General features: G+C 39.6%; 1 protein-coding gene across 1 annotated transcript; it reads right to left on the bottom strand.

Annotated features, from left to right (window-relative positions):
- Positions 1-796: 796 nt before the first annotated feature.
- LOC109764664 (callose synthase 10) lies at positions 797-23,403 on the bottom strand. The gene is made up of 51 exons (XM_020323459.3): positions 22,981-23,403; positions 22,106-22,203; positions 21,833-21,987; positions 21,181-21,304; positions 20,980-21,090; positions 20,761-20,880; positions 20,209-20,298; positions 19,262-19,359; positions 19,057-19,174; positions 18,176-18,304; positions 17,662-17,738; positions 17,494-17,572; positions 16,063-16,155; positions 15,862-15,964; positions 15,598-15,721; positions 15,292-15,481; positions 15,149-15,201; positions 14,590-14,650; positions 14,402-14,483; positions 14,187-14,236; positions 14,009-14,095; positions 13,857-13,933; positions 13,732-13,756; positions 13,163-13,260; positions 13,005-13,086; positions 12,748-12,908; positions 12,523-12,643; positions 12,267-12,364; positions 12,082-12,172; positions 11,685-11,845; positions 11,497-11,606; positions 10,312-10,443; positions 10,078-10,146; positions 9,802-9,979; positions 8,598-8,715; positions 7,802-7,921; positions 7,062-7,177; positions 6,891-6,971; positions 6,649-6,761; positions 6,226-6,278; positions 5,720-5,896; positions 5,055-5,102; positions 4,803-4,961; positions 4,603-4,716; positions 4,443-4,531; positions 2,835-2,993; positions 2,434-2,536; positions 2,207-2,326; positions 1,684-1,734; positions 1,404-1,586; positions 797-1,302 (listed from the first exon to the last, which is right to left on the bottom strand). Exons 1-51 carry the CDS (start codon positions 23,243-23,245, stop codon positions 1,066-1,068), a joined length of 5,751 nt encoding a protein of 1,916 aa, XP_020179048.1. The 5' UTR covers positions 23,246-23,403; the 3' UTR covers positions 797-1,065.
- Between the last annotated feature and the right edge of the window lie 606 nt (positions 23,404-24,009).

Raw genomic sequence — 24,009 nt, 5'->3', positions numbered from 1 at the left:
GTAGTGAGTACTACATACATATGTAGTGCTGAATTAAGGACAAGTTGTGCTAGGATGTTCACCTTTTGGGTGGTGAACCATAAGGCATGACGATGACACAAGAATGCCTTGTCAATGTCGATCAACACACGCAGTAGCTCGTCATGGTCAAGCCACGTTTCTGATTAGGCAGATACACATGTATGTATCTTGTGGTCGGCATACCATCAACACCTGGTGTAGAACTGTAGATATACACGGAGACAGCAATTATTTAATACTCCCTCCGTCCCAAAAAAGCTTGTTTTAGATTTGTCTAAATACGGATGTAAAATGTGTCTAAATACATCCATATATCTAGATAAATCTAAGACAAGAGGTAATAGTTCTTCTGGCATACGTTCTCATTCATGAGTACTGCATATTTATACAGGTGTAAGAGAATTATACGTTAATTAAGACTAGAGCAAGCTAAATAACCATGGATAGCAGCCACTGACCTTGTGAAAGCAACAAGCTAGCCAAGCACCAGGTGGTCCTGAACTGTGAGCCACAGTAGTGGACCACGCAACTGATCAAGTGGCCAACGCAACAGGAGGCATATGGGTTGTATGTAATTCAAGCACCAAGGATATACAGGGAATGTTGTCAGCACTCATTCCCCAAGGAAGCCAGGCCATATTGACACAAGATGGTATCCAGACAGGTCACCCCATGTTCAACTGCATGTCAGCAGAATCTAACAGAAATAAGAGAGATGGGCAATGTAAAAATGTAACAGAATGAAATCTAACAGAAACAGTGTCAAACTCAAGAGTTAGCCACTAGTTTACTCAAACTGTGATTACTGCTACCAGGCGACACAAATCACCAGAGGATCCAAATTACATCCAGCAACTCAAAACTACAAGCGCGAGTCAAATGAATATTCACACGTCTAAGCCAGCATTAGCTCATTGTCCACAAGCGAGCGATTAGCATCCAAATACTCAGGGGCGTTATGTACATATGTTGTTTCAACCTAGCATGTCCCTAATCAAGTCCAGAAATGTACAACAAAAACACCCAGCGGATGGATGAGGCTTCTCATGACTCCTGGTTCGCCTTGTTCCCCGCCAGGATGAGGGAGATCTCCAGACCACGGCTGAAGGCCTGGTTGAACAGGATGCGCGACTGGAATGTGGACACAAAGGGGAACCACGAGAAGAACACGATGGGCGCAAAGATAACGGCGCCCATCCCAGCGTCGTACATCCGGGAGATCTCGCGGACGGAGTCCCACAGCCCCAGAGTCTTCACCACACGCTTCCATGTGATGGCCAGCTGCCACGAGAAGCAACAGGTTATGAGGCATGTGGCAAAATGCACAAAGGCAGAAACTACAGGAAATGTAGAAATTGAAAAAGGAAGACCAGTGTACTTACACATAAGATACACCATCCAGTTGCTAAGAAAGCTAGTGCACTTGCAAATAAATCAGCAATTGTAAAGTCTGTAAATCCAATAAGGCATGCAATTGCTGCAATGATGCCAATTGCAAGGAGGCCCTGTAGAAACCGAATAAATATCGGCAAGGCAGTTGACTTCCTTGGAGTTGCGGTGAAAAGCTGAAGCACAATAACAAAATAGATTTGTCATAACTCATGAATAATGTTATAATGCAGAATACAAAATAGATGAAAAATCATGAATAATATAACAAACCTTGAACAGGAGGACCATAACAAGAAGTACAATCCACGAGAAGCCATACATCTGACCAGTAACAGAAGGCATTTAGATTTATCACAGAATAGAACTGGCAGACTTGGTAGGAACATCATGAACCTGTTATACTATTATCTCTTGCTTTATTTGAAGATGAAAATACATGTACTCAACTTCAAGATTTTTTTTATTCAACTTGCACATGAAAACAAAACTATAGAGTAAAAACTATGAAGTAAACTGGTAAATTTTAAAACCAGTTTGTACCCAACCACATTTTTATGCTCATGGCAGAAGGCAGACCTAACACACTACTGCTCGGTTACGGTTATGCAACCAATGTAAACATAAGAATGGATAAGTGGCCAACATGAAGAGATGAAAAAGGAATACATACGAGGTAATTGAACTATATGAAAATATTATATTTGGTGTAAAGAAGCATCCAAAGAGTCAGCTAACGAAGCAAGTGAAAATTTGTACTGGACAGAACTACTAAAGGAGAGAGCTCTTCACTTACTGCCAGAGATGTATTATGTGCAGTAATTTTAAGCTTGTACACAATGCCATACTGGAACAGGAGAAATCTGAGGCTCAGGATAGTCTCAAGGATTCGTCCCCTAAAGGTCTGGATATGAGCCTGTATGAACAGATTACAGAAGTAACAAGAACATGTATAAGTCAAAAGAGCAAGAAGCACAGGGCTTAAACAAATAGATTTTCACACACAACGTCATTGTTACTGACCTGCTCCTCCTCCCACCAAGATTCCCAACTATTTTCGCCCTTTACACCAACTCCACCTTTATAAAATAACCAATTTGTCCAGTCATCAAAGTCCTCAACAGTTCTGACATTCAAAATGCAAATCAGTAAAGGTGCATCCAAAAACCAATTATATCAATGCAACGTGCAATAGCCAAATGCATCTTATATTTATATTTCTAGGACTAGAATGACAAGTGAGCAGGTAGTATAAAAGCGTACATATACAATTATCCTATACTTCTATATGCTTGATCACAGTAGTGACTATTCTATTTTCTACAAAGGGAAAAAAAAGTAAACAAGCTCAGTTTCCCTATCAGTGGTCATCCTGCTTGAATGACAACAAATCTAAAGGGAAAAGGTAGGATTGGTGAACATACTTTTGCCACTCGAAACCAGAAGGGTTGAAAATGTATGGAGCAAAAAGCCAGGATATAACCATGATCCAACTACTGATAGTCAACAGAATAAATGACGATGACCCGCCCTTCGTGTAGCCATACGCAATGTAGACAATAAGCAGGAGAGCAACCTCAAGCCTGCAATAATACAGCCATCAGATTGATCACCAAGTAATGCTAGCAAGAACACTATAGCTGGAATTGAAGATTCAATGTGTTGTGTTGAGTCAGATCCCTGCATGGGGGGATGGTGTTTTGGCTCTGGGGAGCATATGCTCCTGGATGAACAGTGAATTAAAAAATAGTAAATAATTTTAAAAAAAATCTGATTTTCTTTTTATAGATATTCATGTTAGTGTAACAAGCGTGCTTGACAAATTTTATGCGAAACGGGATAGCAGTGCGTCGTCGGTGAAAAAACAAGAGTAGGTGTAACATGTGGCGTTCGTCTTGTTATTTTATTTTATTTTGCACAGGTCAAAATGCTTAAGCTATGCCCCTAAAATTTTGTAGGTAGCATTTGGGTGTGACAATGAACACATCTAATTTTTTCCAAAAAAATTGGCATTTGTAAAGAACATTTTTAACAGAGGAGCATATACTCCCAAGAGGCGAATTAGATTTCTGGGGCAGAACTGACTCTTTAAGACATTATTACAATTGGTTGGCGTTTGCTGAAGCAAATCATGAAACAACAGTATTTGCCAATGAAAACTGCACAATTGGTGCCACTTGGTGCAGCATACTAGAACAATTATTGTTAATATTTCGAAATTTAGAAGGGAGGGGTTGTGAGCAGTTTTATTTGTACTTGGAGAGGAACAAGAGAACATAGGATTGAGCAATAACAGTTGGGCTCGGTTAATTTCCAAAGGCAAATAGGATTTCTTCGCTTTTAACTCCTAATTTTCTAAACAAGAAAATTTAACTACTCCAGTAATTTCCAGCACAATTTTGCAGAGCCCGTCAACAGATTACTTATTTTAAGGCGTTTTGCAGCAAATGCTAACCAATTTTGCCTTCAAGAGGAGTTACAGATTGATCGCCAATGACCAATGTCAACAATCAGGTTATACAATGCAAAAATTATGTCTGATAATTGCAATTGGATGGGGAAACCGTATTATCACAATACTACCATGGATTATGAGTCCAAGGACTAGTTCAGGCTAGTCTATAGACTAGTCTATGAGTTTCAACTCCAAGGCCGAACTACACTTCAGTGTCGACTAGTCTATGAGTCGCAACTTCAGTGTCGACTAGTGTCGATTAGTCACGCACTCACGCTTAGTCTATGGGTCTCAACCTCAGAACGACTCGAAAACCTTGAATACTACTCCCTCCGTCCGGAAATACTTGTCATCAAAATGAATAAAAGGGGATGTATCTAGATGTATATTAGTTCTAGATACATTCATTTTTATCCATTTTGATGACAAGTATTTTCGGACGGAGGGAGTACAAAAGGAATATGGCAACACTACAGCTGTGTGCTCTTCTGTTTGGTATAGATGGATTTGTGTCCATTACTCATGCAGATGAACTTGTTGTGACGATTCACTTTATTGCTTGAAAGTAGCAACTTACGCTTTCACAAAGTGGCTTCGAGAATAGAGCCTATAATTGTCAGCAAACTTTATGTGGCGAACAACAAAACCTCTTCCAGTAGCACGATACTGCATAGAGGATCATGGATCAGCAGAGTTCAAACAAATAATATTGGTAAAAAGGAACACATCATATCTACCTTTGCACCACCATGAAGGATAGTTCTCCCAAAATAATGTGTTCTAGTTCCAAGTGAAAAGGTGAAAAATACTGAGCAGAACTGCAGTTGCATTGTGATAAAACTGAAAATAGCCTGCACAGGATTAAGAATTATAACATGAATACATGATCACGGGTGACCCTGTAAAAGTAGGTTTCTAAAGAAACAAAGGGCGCCACCTTCATTAGCCCTAATTCCAAAATGAAACCCATTATCATTGGTACGGCTGTAAAAACTCCAATCTGAACCAAAAATTGAGCGTTCAGAGCAGCATCAAGGGCAGTGTTCCCCAGAAACCTAGCTTGACGAGATATCGAATGGTCGAGTCCAGAGAGTGCCTAAAAGTTTCAAATGTAATTTAGGGTTTAATACAGCACAGAAGCAACATTCAGCAAAAAGAAGCATAACAAAATAGGGATCATAATACTTACCAGATACACCCTCCCATACAAGAAGATATACACAGTTAGAACAGTCATCTGCAAACACACGTAAACAAAGAAACTATTACATATATGCATGTGACCGAAATCATATATGCAGCCAGTCAAGAAACATATACAAATTATCCAATTCTCAAGAAAATGCTTATATCAGGTTCACCGTTGCAGTCTTTTCTATAGGCATGCCTTAAGCTATCAAATGATTGAAATTGAGAACCTAGTAGCAGCAAGACACGATGTTTAAGTAGCAACCAATAAACCATACCCATAAGTCAATCAACACGATCTAGGTTTTTGGTGAAGGACTTAGCATATCAATCTTAAAGAAGTTGAATTAGAAGTTTGTATAAACCCTAAGTTGGGAATAGCCGACAAGGATGCATTTATTTTTATGACATTCTGGTATCTATAACCATCTTTATAGCCTCAAGCAGATATGGGCGGTTTCAGGATAATGTAATGCAACCAAAACCAATTCATGATATATGATCAACTAATGGCACTATGCATATCAAAGCTCACGTAGCAACAACACACAATAAATAACTTACTTGGATGCATCTATTCAAATGAGTTGGTTGAGATTATTATCCAGGCACAACCAATCAACAACAATACAGTAAACTTATTATGAAGGGGGGAGAGAGGGATACCATTGTGCAGACATAATAACCAACAGTGGTGTAAAAGAAGGTTAGCATCCTAAAGAAGTCAAACAGCTGCCCCAAGCGGTACACGTCTCGACTCAGAACTTGCTCGCCGTTACCTCCAGCAACTTTCCCCTCAAACAGGGCAATCTGGTTTAAACCAACATCACGTCCTTTTCCAACCTAGAAAGAAGCAAAGATTTTATTGCATTTTGGGGAAAAGAAGCATATCATTATTACATTTTATGGGCAATATACAAATAATGGCATGTGCACTCAGTAAGCAAAATGTAGACATATCAGCACTGAATTGTAAAGCATGTTACATGTTAGCTTGTGTGCACAGAAAGAATAGAAACTGATGTGTGTGCTGCAGTGTCATTTACTCACTCATGTTTCGCTTAATGCACATAATTACATCTGTCAACAGAACTTTCCACACATGTCATACCATGTACACCTAAATGTATCCATGCTGCAGACTATGTATACAAGTGAACAGAATAGATAACCTGGATATATTCATGGTGTGTGATATTACCCTGGCGCAGAGTTGAATTGAATCCTGCAAATTGTTAACACTTAAAGTCAAGCTTTCAAGAATAAAGTAATATCTAGGTATGCACAACGCTTGTGATCTTAAACTAATATTTAGTTATCGACACGTCACCTACCAACCTATCTATTGTGAGACAATTAACAGAGATGGTGACATCAGGCATTTTAGCTTCTTAAAAAATATAACATGGTAAATAACTTCAGAATGACTAGTTATCTCAAGACTTGAAACCTCGAAAAATACTGGGTGGGGTGTGGGGAGGTCCAACAAGGAAAAGGTCCCGGTGCAACCTAAATAGCCATGAGCTGGCAAGCACTGCAGCCCACCATGTCACATTCATGATGTAACATAACTGTAGATAACGTAAAGTACCAACCAGCGTATATATCTTCACTTATATTGATCACCCGGGATGCCTTGCTAATACCACCCCTGGTTATATGAAATATCCGATCAAAGACATCAGGATGCCCGTAGTGCATTCGAACCCTACACAAGGACAACAGAATGCAATTAAGTTGTGCCGAAATGAAACTATTGTCAGGTTCATTGGTAGAAAGAGAAAATTAGTAAGAATGTGCACGGATATTCCCTACAGGCCACGGTACATTTACTCACTTGAGGTAAGCAAGAACACGTTGCCCCAAAGTAACGAAACTGGTTTCCTGTTTAGACATAAATGATGCCAGCGAAGACACACTGTAGCAAAATAAAATAGAACAGGTTGATACAGAAAAGATACAAAACATGTCAATAGTTGGTAAAATAACTGAGTAGTCGAAGAATAACCTTCCCGTAAACACATGCTCCCGCACACCAAGAATTGTGGGATAACGTATTCCATGGTTACCACGAAATTCTTCAAGTAAATTCCTCACTTTCATTGCCTCCTCCAAGTAGTTATCCTACGTGAGAACTTGTATCCATCAGGGCTATTTGGGGTACACGGGGGCATCATAACACATCTAATGTATACCATGCATATGAGAAAAGAGAAGCATCTGAAACTAAGCCTAGCACAGTTTGTGGGAGTTATACACCCCCACCACCCAAGCTCAAGTCATCTACTTGAATTTGGGTGCCTATTTCTTTTTGAATGAACACCTAGTCCCTCCTCATCTCGTTTTCTAAGGGAAGTATCTAGCGCGACTTCGTATTTTGTTGTATAAATTCCCCTTACGCCCTTGTACATAATGAACTCCTTTCTATTCAAGAAAAATGCAAGCAAATTGAAAGCAATGGAACATCCATCTGTATGGCAAATTCTACCAAGAACGGTGCAGGATGCGACACTATCAGAATCATGCATAGATTAGCATCCAGGATTTAAAATATTCTTAAAAATGGAATGGACAAACTAGAAACAGACAATATGTTCTATGAGTAGATTTTTACTGGGATCTAAATTCAATCCAACAAAATACACGCAAGAATCTAAACTAGTGATACTTCATGAGGAATTGACAAATGATAAGGTTAATGATTAAATATTTAAGGGCTGTTGTTACTATTGAAGAAGAAAAGTATACCTGATTCATATCGATCGTCTGTATTGCATCTCCACGAGTAAAAATTATAGCATGATTTTGGTTTTCAGGTTTCCCCTCACCAAGCTTGGGGTTCCCAGGCAGTTTAATGGAGTATATTTCCTATTTATACAACAGTATGAAAAAAGATGAAGCATAAGAGGTCAGTTAATATTAATGTTGGTAAAATTCCAAGATACATTATGGCTGGCAAGAACCAAAACTTTCTTCTGTTTTTTGGTTAATAAAATTCCATACTACCAGAGCTAAGGCTACAACAGCATTTGTGATATCTTCCAGAAGTGGAGTTAGTTTGGTAGATCAGCAAATGATAAGGGGGCATCAATAGAAGAGGTGGTGCCGTAGCAGAAAACTGAGAAATGATGATAAGAGCAATAATTTCATATTCTCTTACTCAATATGTAACATGAGAGAACAGTATTATCAGTTTTATTCGAGAAGGTGATATTACGAGACTAACAAAAACATGTGAACTAAAGGAAAGCGGGGAATAAGGCTCTCAGGTACTACACATGGTTTGTCGGTTACACGGAGAAGGAAAAGGATGGAACATGACCATCAGTTTCTTCACCTATTGTTGCTTTTGGAGTCAGAAAACAGTTAATAATAACTGAGATAGCTCAATTGCTGCTAATACAGAACAAACTATTTTCCACGTACTACAGATCTTATAATGTGAAAAGTGGAGTGTTACAGGATTATTGTTGATTTCAAGGACGCAAGAAAAATGGAGCAAATCATTAATCAAAATTATACAGAACTGCAGTACTGTGCTTACTTGATCTTTTCCGTGAATATCAGCCTTCACGAGCTTGGAATGATACTCTTTTATAGCTTGCCCATCACTCGATACACCATCCTCTTCATGTATGAAAGCAACCCGAAGGGCCTCATTTCTACAAGTTATAACAAAAGTTAATCAGGATTATGCAATGTAAGGTTTAAAAATTATATAGCAGAAACCAAAATCAGAAACATATTAACTTAAGATAATGAAAACTACAGCAAGAATGACCTCATCTAACAGACAAAAAATCAACTGATGAGCCAAAAGACAAGAAATTAAGGACTTCTTTTAATCTTTTCATATCCTCTATATTTTTTAGATAATTATAGAGTGCATCCCACTTTGAATCACACAAGTGTTGCATCATGACAATTAGAAGATTGCTATTTTTGTATTGAACCAGATTTTAAGCACCGAAATCCATATTTGTACCAGACTTAACATCCACTTCTGATCCTGGTTGGTTTGGCCTACCTGTCAGCTGACTAGACAGTGAGTTGGCATGCATCTGTTGACAATTCAATGAAAAAATAGCATGACCCTTAAAATACGCTATTAGCGTGCTATTAGCGAGACATTTCTGAGAACTCTATAGCACACTATTATTTTTCACTGGTTGACATGGACATCAAGAATGATGCAGCTTTCTAAAGACATGTCTAGTGTTGCCTTGGAAAAAATAGATTAGGAACAAAAGTCTATTACCCCTTCTTAGCTAGAAAATGACTAATTTATTCTATTATTAATGGAAGGCCAGAATTACCGAAAAAGGCTTTCGCCCCGCTTTAAAGATAAAGCACCACAACCAGACAACAGTATCCAACACAAAAAGCAAGTCCAACAAAAAACACACCACACGCACACAGACGAGAAGTACAACAGGTTCTGCTGAGGGCACAGCTCAACAAGCCCAAAGAAAAGGAAAAAAGGCCAGAATTAACCAGTGCTCCCACCACTCTGGCAGAAGTGCCTATGTACTGTAAAAATGCTTAACATTAAATCTGTTCAAAATGTCAGTGTGAGAAATATGTGGTTCGAAGTGGGGTTTACTCTTTACTAAATTAGTTTGGGTATAATTATAATTTTTGACGGAAATAAGGTGGACTATTTACAATGAAGTGAGTTGCAAAGCATGCCATTGTCCTAGTAATCTAGAATAGATCTTACAAAGGAAATAAAAGTCAAGCAAATTAACCTCTGCAATAAAAGAGCAATATCCGCAGCCTCTGGAGCCTTCCTTTGCTTCTGCTGTCCATATATTTGACATGAAACAACGTATGTAAATTTTAGATCTGCCTGGGCCCGTGCATCAGGAGATAACTGATACCCTTGAGTGTCAATATATTCAAGTGCAGAATACCCATCTTCAATGCCTGGTGGAACAAACAAAATGATGAAAATCTCTCAGAAAACAAATGAGAAAAATAAACTATGTTATTTCATTTTCTACAACAGAGAACTATAAACACACCTCCAAGATATCGCTTCTCCAGGTAACTCTGCAACATCAACGCTCGTCTGTAGTACATCATACCCCTCACTGCTCCAGCAAATACAAAGTCAAGGAATATATCAAATAAAAGGAAAAAATATGTACTTGGCATCAGATTGAAGCTTATGGACCATTTGAGTATGGAACATGTATTAGTTGCATACATTCCGCTATACATGAGCATTTAGTAAACAGAGATAAAAGAAAATTCACCTGTCCTTGCCAAAGTTTGGCCACGGTATGACACCCAAAACCGCAGTTCTAAGGTGTCACTTGGACTTTCCTTAAAATCCTCTTCTGATGATTCTCCACGACCAATTCGTTCTAAGAAGTTGGCCCACTCATCTACAAACCAAATAAAAATCCAGGCCACACACTTAAAGAAAATTAAGGCATGTTTTGTATAAAACGACATTCTGATTGCAAAAAAACAAATGAGATACTAATTACATTTCTGGTATAAAACAAACAACTTAATCAGTATTCTGGTACAAGGAACATCTTCTTCCTTTGTGGTGAACTGTGATCCAACAGAAATGTTTCGCTAATAAGCAACACATGTTGACATGTAGGAATTTTGTGATAATTAATTGAAGCTGTATTTACAATGCTCAACTCTACATGAGTTATTCTGCCGAACACTTTCCTCTGCAACACATGCTGACATGTAGGAATTTTGTGATAATTAATTGAAGTTGCATTTACAATGTTCTACTCTACATGACTTATTCTGCAGAACACTTTCCTCTGCCATACAACATGTGTAAAAACTCCAAATACTTTATAGCCCAAAGTACAACATAAAAAGGGGAATGCTACCACGAGAAATGAAAAACCTCAACCTGTGAAGTTGTTTAATAAACTATGGACGAAAAGAAAAAACTCAGGATGGGAGGAAAGAGTATTGGTTTAAAATTTTGATGTCTACAAACACAACTTCGGCACCAGTTTTGGTAACTACGAAAGAGTTCAAAATATGATATCAGTGCGGCAACGACTTGTATGCACTCTGTCATTTAGGTGGAACAGATGAACCAGGCTTGGAGTACGTCCAAACAGTAAACGAAACATTCGATAAAAAATGGCAGCATTGACACAAGATGCATCTACCATTTGTCCTGTTTCTCGATTGTCAATCGCGTTTGGATTTGAAATTTTATAACTCATAATAGTCGCATTGTGTTGTGTCGATTTTGGCAAAATCAGAATTTTTGTTTCCAGAGGCTTCATGGAATATACAAATTGCAGCAATCCCACTCAAAGGGGTGAGTGCACCTCCCTATCTATACATATTTTCCCTGGCAAAACAGCCAGAACAACATCTACATAAACCAAGCCTTGAGAAATAAAATATCATCAAGAAGTAATAATTTGCAAGAGAAAGCATCGTAATATTACCTGGAAAGATTTTTTGAAGATAGAAAAGTATAGAAATGCCATCTTCATTGTCAACACACAGCTCAGACATGCTATAAAGTACAGTCTCACTGTAGTATGGGGTAAATACACTGTTGCACAAGAAAAGTATGTGTCAAAAGGATCATATTCCTTTAGATAAGCATGAAGTTCATAAGCATTCATAGTACCAGAATGGGATCATCTCAGAGACGGGCTTTGCTTCCGGCATGTCCATGAACAAAGAGTTGGTGAAAAATTGTAGTCTTCTCTGAGCTTCTAAATTTTTTGGAATGTTTGCAGCAGAGTCTTTGACAGTCAGAAGTAAGTGTAAACGCTTAACTTGTTCTTTCTACAAGCACAAATAGACCCGGTGTAAGCAATGAGAGAATGCCATGCCCTATAGGGATGCTGCTATGGTACCAGCGAAGCAACACAGAAAGTCACGAAAAACCCAAAAAAAAATGGATTTTTTCTTAACATTTTGAGTGGCAATAGCATACATTGGTAGCACCACAAGAGATGGTACGACAAGAACTCTTTCCAGTAAGAAATTTTCAAATAGTTGTGCAGATGAAGTAGAAGTACCATTTCCAGATCATTTGGCCACAAAATGTTAGAGAATAGACGCCCATCATTCCTAGCTCTTAACAGTAATTGCCAGGTGTCAAATTCTTCCCTGCAGCAAGAAAAAAACATTTGTAGGAAATAAAGTAGAACTGTGTAACTGATATCTTTCACCAATCAAAACAGTGATTGTTCTCATAGCATACCTCAGATTTGGTGCAAGAAACTCGTGGGTAACAACCTCATAGAGCTCACGGAGAGCTTTTGTAACACCAGCTTTACGATCAGCAGTCTCGTCGCGTATCTAATACATATTGTATTGTCATTTAAAACGCCTTCATGATATATTTAAGAAACATACATGAAATAGGAAACAGTTAAAAAATTACTAACACGTATACTGCTCCATTAAATGTTCATCAAAGAAAACTATGCGAGGCATCAACGAAAGCACAATCTCACCAGAAGTCCTGTCAAACCAGTAAGACGTGACTGGACCAACTGCAACTTCTTCAGATTTATAGTAACCAAAAGTGAATCTCGTCCTATGCTTTCATTGAGATATTGGAAAAGGCGATCAACCCTGTACATGTATCAGGACAAAGCAGAGAAAAGTGAAGAGATAATTTAGGAAAACCATCTAATGATGGTGAGTAAGGTACTTCATCTTTTAGTACGGAATCATACCAGAGCTTCCCTTCACCATCAACTATAGACTTAAGAATTCTTTCTGCACTATAGTAGCATTCCTTGACCGCATAGGCCATGTATTCATCTTTTGATATTCTGTGCCATAATTCCTTCTGGGAGTCTTTGCAGTCAGATGCATAGTCATTCGCCAACATGATCTACAAATAAAGCAACAGAGTCATGACACCCCAATTCACAGATAAAGATCAATTCTTGCAACAGAAGTTGGATATAGTTGGTTTCAATTAGGATACCTTACTAGTAAGAAGAAACAATGGCCATTGTACGAGTCTTAAAGTTCCACAGTTACTTGGCATCATAAGCAGATCCATCTCCCTGAAACAAAATTTATTGATGGTATTGAAGCAAATGGTTTTTATAGAATGGTAAACATATATAGTGTTCAATGTACCTGTTACTGATGTAGTCCTCTTCACGCAAGCTCTTGATAATCTCATTCCAAAACGGGGAGAATATCGAGGCATACATCTTAGTAGCTGCTTCTGAATCCTAGTGTTGAGCGTGATTAAAGGTCAGTACTTTCAGGTATTTAACTTGTCGAGATTTTGAAAAATGAAACTGGAATCAGCTAACTTGATTTTTTAAGATAAATAAAAAGAAGCCATTAAAAATAATAATATGTCCAGCCAACATCACTTCATCAGGGTCTAGGATATTGGCCAGATAGAGAGGCAATATAACAAGGATGAAATAAGAATACAGGAAAGCCAGTTTTACAAGTTGAAAGTGGACTTGGTAGTTTGAGAAACAACAAGTTTAAATAGAGTGACATGCTTGGCTAAATTGAGTTGAACATAACTTGTTTGCATAAAACTAATCGCGAACACTTAGTTTAAGAAACTAGATGTGTGTGTGCCAGGGGGTGCGGCGGTAGACATCTTGAGATCTTGAGATGTACTGTGGCACAAGCATCTAAAGGAAGTTACAAACACAGGATGTGATAAACAGGCATTTGTTTACCTGAGGAACTGGCCTGCTAGATATCCTACAACATCAAATGAAAACATTATGAAAATTGGAAAATAAATCAAATTAAACTAGATAGCTGCTCAAATGACACAATTTTAAAGAATAGGATTAAGGACCTTTGCGGGGAAAGGGTTTTTGCAAAAGCTTCTGGAAAGCTCTCAAAACGTTTATGAAGCATTTCAATTGAACGAATCTGCATTAAATTGGCACATGTAAGAGTGATATCCAGTTTACAGATCACAACAAATGCATATGTGGTCGATAGTACCTCCCCAAGGCGACCTCTAGCACCCATAACGCCACCAACAAGAGCAGATAGAAGAGTGTACCAAATGTGTATGTCCATCAGGTATATCTGAATATACAAATATAGTGAAGCAGTGCATCATTTTGAAAGTTCACTTCTTTTCTCTCCAAGAATTTGAAGGTCAACACATGAAACTTACAGCTACGACGGGCGCCCATAGGCTGAGAATGGTCAAAGCATTTCTATTTCCTATAAAAGCGTCATCAGCATGGTAGTGTCATTGTTAGTGTACTTAAGTAAAAAAGAAGATAATCGTTTTCTCCTTAATAAAGATGTTGAGCAAATTATTACCTCAAAAAAAATGTGGAGTAAATGAAACAACGCTACTAGTGCGATATGTACAAATTTACTAACCCTTTGATACAAAATCATGCCAAGAATACTGCAAATCATGGAGTTGGACGATTATATTGGTTGGTACAACTAAAGGGCGAATCTGCAAAAGGGAATGACATGATGAAAAGCAGAGTAACTTTTGAAGTTCTGGCCACACAGAAAATATCAGTAAGCATCTGAGTTCTGAAAGAAATAGTTATACCCACCTGGAGATAATAAGCAAAAGGAAATTTGCATGCAAATATGACCAACCAAAAGATCACGTATCTGCATCAGAAAATTTGTCAAAGGTAAATAACACACCACGACCATACAAGCACTCAAGTAGTGAAGGCTGAAGACCAGTTAGAATGCTGGTGAATTAATAACTAAACATGACCAACTGGCAAGTACTAGTAAAGAAACTAGAGAAATGTCTCAGACTGATGCTAACAACTCCTAATGTCAGGTAGTGATTACATCATCACATATGTCTGTCTTTTGCTATTTCCTAATAACTGGCTCCCTGCACTTTATATTAAGTGCATACACATATCTGACAGTAAAATACCGCAAGCAGCACTACAGATATCATAACTAAAGTTCGGCAGGAAACGTGATTGGCCTGACCAGAAGAATAGGTAGCATGTCTCGCAAATAACATCCCACAAAATTTTAACACAACTGAACATTAGTATCTTGGTGATATGTCAATAAAGAAGTACAAAAACTAAGGGTGCCTCAGATTACAATGTTCAAAACTCCTAAATATGAGAAGAAAAGAACCTGGCATAGTTGCCTATACTCTCATAGAGTCCCCGTCCAATATAGTATCGTTCCTAGGTACGAAAAAGGGAAAGAAGATGAATACGTAATTTCATAATGAAGATATGTTCCCAAAACACGACGTAGAGTGAAAACATGCATACTTGGTATATCCACTTGAAAAACTGGAAAAACTGTGAACGGTCAGAGTAATTGGACAGCCTGTGGCAAGCTGGGATCTTGGCCAACGATGCGAACACAAGCCTAACCGCAGCATAACCACCCAGAACAAGAACATAAATCCGGAAATAAGTTGAATCATTGTTTCTTGCATTTTTCTCATCCAAGACTTTCCTGTTCAATATTCAACATTCAAAGTGAATAGGTAACTTAGTGCTCAAAGTGAATAGGCAACTTAATGCACACTGAGAGAGGTAAAATCTAAGAACAACATATAATCAAATACTCACACATAAAGATAGGTCACAAATGTTGAAATTGCAGCCAACCAAAGGAATCGGATTACTAATCGTGAGATGGCAAAACCTCTGGCAGTTTTATATGCACCAAACATGAGTAGCACATCCAAGCAGCCTACAAAAGATAAGAGGCACATGCAAATGGAGAATGTTAAAGATCCTGGTCCAGGTAACACTTTCTTAAAATGTATAAGTAACATGTGCAAAACCATTATAGGAAAAGTGAGATCAAGAAGAACAAATTAGAGAGCGTACACTCAATGAAGTTCAGTATGAAAAAGGCTGGCCCAGCGCTAAGTACTACTTTAATAGTACTAATGTTTATCTTCCCATGGTGAAAGGCTATAATAGTTAAGCACTGCAGCACCATTGAGAGAAGAGAGAAGGCATCTTTAGCACATAAATTATTGATATATTCATTCACATAATTAATTACAATAGTATCAAACAGCTGACCTGAAACATTAATATGAGGAAAATCCACAACCGATGAAAACTGCGGTACAGGTGCAGAAAAGTTCGATGCTCAACAAAGTTGGTCTTTCCCGTCTGCAATGGAACTTTTTAATAAGAAGGCGCATAGGTAAAGAAAAAATAATTATTATGTAAAACAGGGTACGCATGAATATTTCATAGAAAATGGATTTATTTCATTCAAGTCAAAGAACACCCCTTAGCCCCCTTAATCACTAGTACTGCCAAATATTTCATATCAAAAATAAATAAAGTGATGACGAACAGCCAATGTTTGCTTAAAAGACTCCACACTTTTGTAATACATTTTTACAAAATTTAATGATTCAAAGATAATGGTAGTTCTGCATAAGAAATGTAAGCATAACATCATAAATTCTGTCTCTGTTTTCATTCCTCTTTGCAGATACTCTAAAACACCAATAAAAAGGATAATCACAAATTCACAATAGTATCCAGAGGTAGCTGGCTTTAGTATTAAATGTAATTTATTTATTTTACAATCTATTGCCAAGTTCTAAGGTGGAGTAAAACAGCAACTACTTACAAAAAAAATCATGCAGCTCGATATAGTTTCTTAAATATCGCTCTTAATACTCCTTCCATCCGGAATTACTTGTCGCAGAAGTGGATAAAAATGGATGTATCTAGAACTAAAATATGTCTAAGATACATCCATTTCTCTGACAAGTATTTCCAGATGGAGGGAGAAGTAAGAATTGTATTTCATAGTCAAAAATCGAGTGTGAACCAAGTTGTTTACACTGTGAACTGAAATGAGACCAAGGTCTGCAACCAACATTGAAATAATGCAACAAGAATGCTGACTAGAAACTAAAAATGATAGGATGGTAAACCTCATGTAACTTAAAGGAGATTGCAGGTAGTTAAATAATGTGGAAGACTCCCAAAATCCTACGAATACGAAGGTGGATGGACAGTGCGACTTAGAATAGGGAGTCCGTACAAATGGGGTAATAATGAGGAAGATGACTTTTGATGAGAACTATTCTCCTTGCTTGATGTCAGAAGTTACAACAGTTGTAGGGTTTTATAAGGCAGGCTCTCCTTGTTACCTAGAAGTCCAAACTCTTATGTTTAACGCCCAATAAAAACAAACCTAGTCCTACTTCGCTGATTTGAACTCAAACTCTTGAGGATAACTTCCTAATCAAACAAACAGATCAAAACTGAAACAAACTAGTAGACAACAAGCAATCCAATTTACTACCGTACTGGAGCCCCTGCCCATAACATACAGTGAGGACAACAGATAAGGGCTAGGTACAAGAAAAGGAGAAACTAAACAATTTTATTCTGCGGACTAGGTTTCTCAACAGTGTTTAGCTGTTTGCACCACACGTACCATCAAACTACTACTGTCTTTAAAAAATATATTCATGATCAACTTACACGCTTCCTCTTAGCAGGTTTGCGCAAAAATTTGGAATTCTCGGCAGGTGGCCAACTCAGCTCAAAGCATGAGCGTGACCTACACATATGAAACAAAACAGAGTAAGAGAGACAGTAAACGAAGGGTAAAAGGGAAACAGCACAAAGGCAATGATTTAGAGAATGGACCAGAAATATTCATTGAAATCATCATAATTCCGCCATGCAGAATGTGCTGCTTTCCCATCATTGTTATTGTTAGCCTCCTGTGGAAGATATAAAATGCATTAAACCTAAATACAGCAGAAAGGATAAAAAGACAGCAAGTCAATTCCTATGTAAATAGCTAAAAGCTTACACTGGAAAAAGAATTTACGATTCTAAGTAAAAATAAATCAGAACAACGAAACCTACATGGTCTCTCACACATAGCCAACTAAGAGATGGAGCGAACAATTTCAAGTTTTCAACAAAATCAAGGAAGTAATGCTAAAATATTGAAGCGCAACACTGTAGCGGCAGAATATAGGACTTTATTTTGAATTCAAGAAAGATCCATATTCAGTCGCAAAAAAAAAAAAGATCCATATCAATCCAAAGAAAGCCAGATCCACAAGTAGGAAAGCAATAACGATTCTGATCTAATTGATGTAACAGTTGGACAAAATTGTAAACCAAGCTAGAACTTCCATGATGAACCTACCGCAGACATTGTTAGATATATAGGAGTAATTATTTTCTCTAGATATGAGGTTGAACCATCATTGGTGACACAGCTCTTTGCAGGCTCAGCTTCAGATGAATCAAGAATCCCATCAAGTTCCTTTGCCATCTGAAGACATGCCAAAAAGGATCAGTAACACATTGTACAAAAGAACTACAGAGGAACTAAGAACATATTCAAACACGACAAGGAACCAATCTTAAGTTTGCCATCAATCAGAATTTGATTTCTCAAGGACATAGTATTTTGTTCCATTGAATCATCAAATACAGGGTCTACTTTTCTAGTACAAAGTGAAGATCTACAAAAAAAAGCTACTTCGCGATCTTTTTTGGCATAAAGCAAACTGCTGTGAGTGTCATAGCATAACAATTGTTTTCATGATACATTAGAGTTCCTTGAAACAAGTCAGTGCAGCAAAAAGGTAGATACACCATCAGGGACAGATGCACAGATCATTCTGTTTACTACTACTCCCTTTCATCTATACAAGGCCACCTCGTAATTTGGGTCTAACTTTGACCATCGGCTTGACCCATAAAATATGTTATATGGCACAAAAAGTATGACATTGGATTCGTTTGTGAAAGAAGTTTTCAATGCTATATTTATTGTGGCATATAACATATATTTTGTTGGTCAAATTGGTGGTCAAAGTTAGACCCAAATTACGAGGTTGTCAAGAAGCTAAGATAACTAGCTGTCAAATGGCTGCTGCAATTAACGATTTTGGTCATTGCCACAAACTGACTAGACTATCTACAAAACGGAAGAGCCTATCCTCGACTGATTTAGCGACTTCTAGTGTTTCACATGGCATCCCTTGAAAACAAATTAACGGGTGACACGAAAAGACTCACGTTGTGGAAAATGTAGCATAGGCATTCTGGAAGAAAGCGAACATTTGCAGCTTCGCCCCAAATTAGAAAGTAGAGAGCAACCAATATGATTTTTCTGTTCTTGTTTACTGCTTCAAGGCTACCAAAAAAGTAAGTGATATAACAGGTAAGCGTCGATGAGCTAATAGCATGCAAAAAGAAAGCTGTTCAAAAGCAGTTAACATACCTGGTCCATGCAACACGCTTGCCCAAGAACCTACACCATTTTATGTAGTTGTCCAGAACTTTGCAGAAAACTTCTGTAACAGCCTTCTCATCGATTTTCTACAAGAGTTGTGTCCATGTTTATTTTATAGTGAGTTTAGCTAAGAAATTATTAATATGCACAGCTAAAACTTACTGACAAATGGCCACCAGAAAGAATAATAAAAGAGGTCAGGTATTTCATATTTGCCAGGTGCCTCAAATTTATTGATAATAGATGGAACAACAGCAGCAAGCCTAGGCATTGCTAATAAACAGCTAGTTATACTTCTTTCAATCCTTAAAAGTTTCAGTTTATTTAGACAAAACCATCATTCCCTGGGGCAATCGTAGAAGACGACCAAGGTAAATAGGCGAATAGGCTTCTAATTTGGCATAGATAGATTAGCATCCACACACACACACACAAAATCCGATGTATATTCTATAAAGAAATCTTGCTTGTAAGTCCACAACAAGGCGAGTGAAATGACATAGACGAGCATAGACTATTTGGACAGTAAAGCTAAGGGTGGCGACAATCTCAAGAGTGATCTTGCTGTAAACACATTACTTTTGCATAAACGTACAAGTAGAAAACAAGGCGAATGAAGTGAAATAGATCAGCATAGGCTATCTGGACAGTCAAGCTAAGGGTTTTAAACCAAGGTGGCTGGAGGCTTGCACTCTTGCAAGACCAACCAACCAAGATACAGTCAGTTCCTGAAATGTGTGGTTTAAAAACTTTATTACTGTGCGCTCAAATGTTCTATCCTACATTGAAGACCGTGTGAATGCCCAAGACAACATATAATTAGTAACAAATGAAGTATTATAATCAGTAGGAATAAGGATCTAACTTAACTCCACACCCATATGCCTAAATGTTCTTTTGTTCAGACGTATCCAGATAAGAGGGGGAGAACTAACCGGTTCTGTATCATTAGGCAAGCTCAGACGGGACTGGGCATTGGCTAAGGTAAGTGCAACATTTTCACGCTGATTCCGAACATTATCATCCTGAAACATGAACAAAATTTGACCGCATTAGATACACGACGCAGGTAGAATAGATAATAGTAATGAAACCAAGGGTACTAGCAACCCCCATACATTATAAAGAAGATAAAGAGATACTAGTTTATTAGTCCCGCAAAATAAATGAACAAGAACTAATCCGCCCCACAGGGGTCAAAAACCCAGGTCGGCAAGGAGACACCACTGTGCTCCCACCAACTGGGCTAGTGCTCAGTTCTACAATACAGAATAGCATGAATCCTAAGTAGATAAGACTGGAGCGGGAGCAAAAAATAAAGAAATAACTTGCCACATTGTTGCTTGATGGATAACTAAGCCAAAGAACATAAGATCATCGAACTAAGCACACCAAAAAAACTATACACGTATCTACTTTTTCACTTAATAGAGGAGGATCTAATATAATATGACCCAAACCATGAAAATATGGCAGAGAAAGGTTACCTGGAAGCCAAATACGTACTGCAGAAGGTCAAAAATATCTTTCTGTCTCAGCTGTGGTGTGTCATAAGGAAAGCGTGGCAGATCCTCACAGTTTTGAATTGCGGCTATTGCAGCCCTGACCTAATAGGGTTGTAAGAGATAGTCAAGACAACCAAAGAGACTAATATCTGGCAAGGTATGAGAAGATAATATTGTAACAAAAACAGAAAACATGGATACCTCAGGGAAAAAACCAACAACATTTCCCACTGATGATGCATCAAGGGGTATAATATTGTAAGGCATAAGTTCGCCTCTCAGAGCTGCATCGGATCTTTTTATTTTCTTTATCTGAAAGGGCCAATGAGTACCAGTTCAATAAAGCATAAATGTCAAGCAAACCATGCTTTAAAATAATGGATTAGTACATTTAGCAATTACCTCCTCTAGAATCTGTCTACCAAGCCTATCACTCGGTGCTTGTCCAACAAGAATTTCTAAAACATCAAGCAGAGCCCTCAAAGTAGCATAGATCTTTTTCATTTCCATAGCCCTAGCTCCCATCCTGGTCATAGCGTAAAAAATGGAAAACTCATGAGCAATGTCGTATAGTACATAAGATGAGTTGCCACCATAGCATCATCAAGTGCAACAGGGATTTGATAATGTAGTACTTCAGCAAACAATTGTGCTCAGAGACCTTAAGAAAGAAGGTCAACTTAGCACTTAGTGTATAACAGACACTTCCAGACCAGAGATCAAAGATGCATGGACAAACATGAGTAGGGCATATAAATACAACAAAATCCAACTCCGGCGTATCAATATCAACTAATTGATAGCTAAAAACATGCAGCACAGGAGCAGCAAAGCAATGAGCAAATGTAAAACTAAATACAAGATTTAACATTAGTTAACCAAGATACACAAGCTTTACTTGCTGGTTGTTTTGAGCAGAGTGTTTCAGCGAGTATCTCAAGGTGACACAACATGCAGGATATGCTGGCCAAAACTCAAGTCACAGGAAATGAGACGACCCTGGTGTTTTATGAAGCAAATAATACCACAATTATAACCAGAGAGAAAGACATACTCGGTGCTAAAAGTTCCTGATTCCCTCATTATCTCCTGCTCCCGTTGCATGTCATCAACTCGACGACGCTTCTTGTACTCCAAATAGAAATTCCACAGCACCTCGATGTCATTCTGACGGTCAATTGAACCCCCGTCCTTCTTAGCAAGCTTTTGCTGCAGAATACCACGGCACACAATAAGAAGTTAGGCACCAAAGTAGAATCTTAACTGGAGGAAAGATTGAACCACAATAGGGGTGATTGGTCGTGCAACACAGTGAGCACTAGCATACCTTGATCACGGATGCTAAACCGGTTTTGAACTGTAGAACGCCTCTCCCATCGCTGCTTGGATCCAGATTTTGAGCCATGCTGTATGCTTGTTCACAAACTGTAGGGCGACAATAATGGAAGATTAGAGAAGACATTCAGATTATAAACTAATGCAAGGGTGCATAAGTACGCCGCCACACCCATGTTCTTCTCCTTGTGATCATTCAACGGAGTAAGGGCGTAGAAATGGGGGCTAACAAGTTACATGTTCAACTGTGTCTTCTGGACCTAACCCCAGGTCAGTGGCAAGCATAAGAGACTGAGAGCACACAGAACCCTAAACCCCACGGCGTGGACAATGAATTACCCAGAGATTTTTCAGGCCCGCAAGCTGTGCACGAGCATTTCAGCCAGACCAAGGGTTGGAGTTGCATTCAGAGTAAATAAAGTTGTCAGAGCTTTCTTCAAGTCACTACGAAATCCTAGATGGAACATTATGCGCCAATTCACGCTATTAGATTAGAACCCTTTGGAACCTCCAACGGGACCATGATTTGGCCACAGAGTCGGACAATCTGAAGCCAGCAGCACCTGAGCTATACAGCAAAATTCGCCCCCAATTCAGCCCAAACAGGCAATCCTATTCCTGTCTCAGGTCGAGGTGAGGCGGCAAGCATCCAAAGCGGCCTAGAGCAGCAGCAGAGGAGCGCACACGAAACCCTGAGCCCCGCTGCGTGGGCGCCCAATTACCGACTGGCATTTCCCCCACATCCGCGGGCCACACGCTACTCAGTAAACCCCGCAAGCAACCACAGGGTAACGGGCTCACTCGCGGTGACAAGCAGCAAGCGAAGCAGGCTAGCGGGAGGGGAGGGGAAGGGGAGGGGGCGCTTACGGATCCGCGCGACGTTGGGGTCGTCGTCCTCGATGTCGTCGGCGGCCTGCAGGATCTGCTCGATGTTGGTGGTGCGGCCGAGCGAGGGCGGCACGGCGGAGGCGAGCCCGGCCCCCGCGCCCGCGTGCGCGGCGGCGGCCGAGGCCCCCGCGCCGCCCGCCCGGTCCCGCTTGAGCGCCGCCCGCACCAGCCGCTCCCAGTTCTCCGCCGCTGCCCCCGGGCCCCCGCCCCCCCGGCTCGGCCGCCGCCTCATGGACGACGCCATCTCCGCGGCCCCCGCCGCCCCACCAGTCCGCGGCGAGAAATCGGCGGCCGCGGCGGGCGATCTGAGCTGGCTGCCTACTGTGGTGGTGGTGGTTTTGGTTTCGGGGGGGTTGGGGGAGAGGAGACGGGTTTCAAAAGCGAGCGAGGTGGGGGTGGAAGCGGTGGTGGTAGATCCGGGGAGGGGAGAAGGGTTCGGGGCTTTGGCCAGTCGGGGAGGGACGCGGTAACGTGCGACGCGGGGGCGACCCGACCGACCGGTGCGGCGCGGTGGGCTTTGGCTTAGGAGGGAGGTTCCGTTCCGGTTCCGGGCGGTCCCTCTCACGTGTCGCTGCCCGGCGCTGTCCTTCGCTTCCTTTCTCGACCGGGCGACCGCGTCGGACCCGAGGGCTGGCTATTCAGCGCGAATTATCAACGGGCCTGCGACGCGTTCACAAACCACACGCACGTGGCGACCGAACCAAGCAGCAGGCTTTCGTCCCGTCTTATATATCTTTTTCTTTTTCTTTCCTAATATAATAATAAAGCAAATTAGGTTTCTTTCGTCCGTCATGGCATTTTTCAGAAAAGTCCATCTGTTTCAGAGAATTCAACCCGCCGTTCGGATTTAAGTCACACCCGAACCGTTATTTTACATTTTTCAAACCCCCCCATATTTTAGATAATTCATCCGCGGATCATATTTAAGTCAAACAAATGCTTTTTAAAATCATTCATATCTTTTAAACCGTAACTCCGATTTGAACTCATGGACGACGCCATCTCCGC

The sequence above is a fragment of the Aegilops tauschii genome, chromosome 7 (genome assembly GCF_002575655.3).
Source record: "Aegilops tauschii subsp. strangulata cultivar AL8/78 chromosome 7, Aet v6.0, whole genome shotgun sequence".
Lineage (NCBI taxonomy): Eukaryota > Viridiplantae > Streptophyta > Magnoliopsida > Poales > Poaceae > Aegilops > Aegilops tauschii.
This window is presented reverse-complemented; position numbering and strand designations above follow the sequence as displayed.

Bases quoted from the DNA above. Each gene is read 5' to 3' on its own strand.
- LOC109764664 (XM_020323459.3), bottom strand. From the start codon at position 23,245: ATGGCGTCGTCCATGAGGCGGCGGCCGAGCCGGGGGGGCGGGGGCCCG. The intron at 17,739-18,175 runs GTAGGTTCATCA...TATCTTCCACAG, and splicing joins TATATCTAACAATGTCTGCG to GAGGCTAACAATAACAATGA. The intron at 4,717-4,802 runs GTGGCGCCCTTT...AATCCTGTGCAG, and splicing joins TGGAATTAGGGCTAATGAAG to GCTATTTTCAGTTTTATCAC.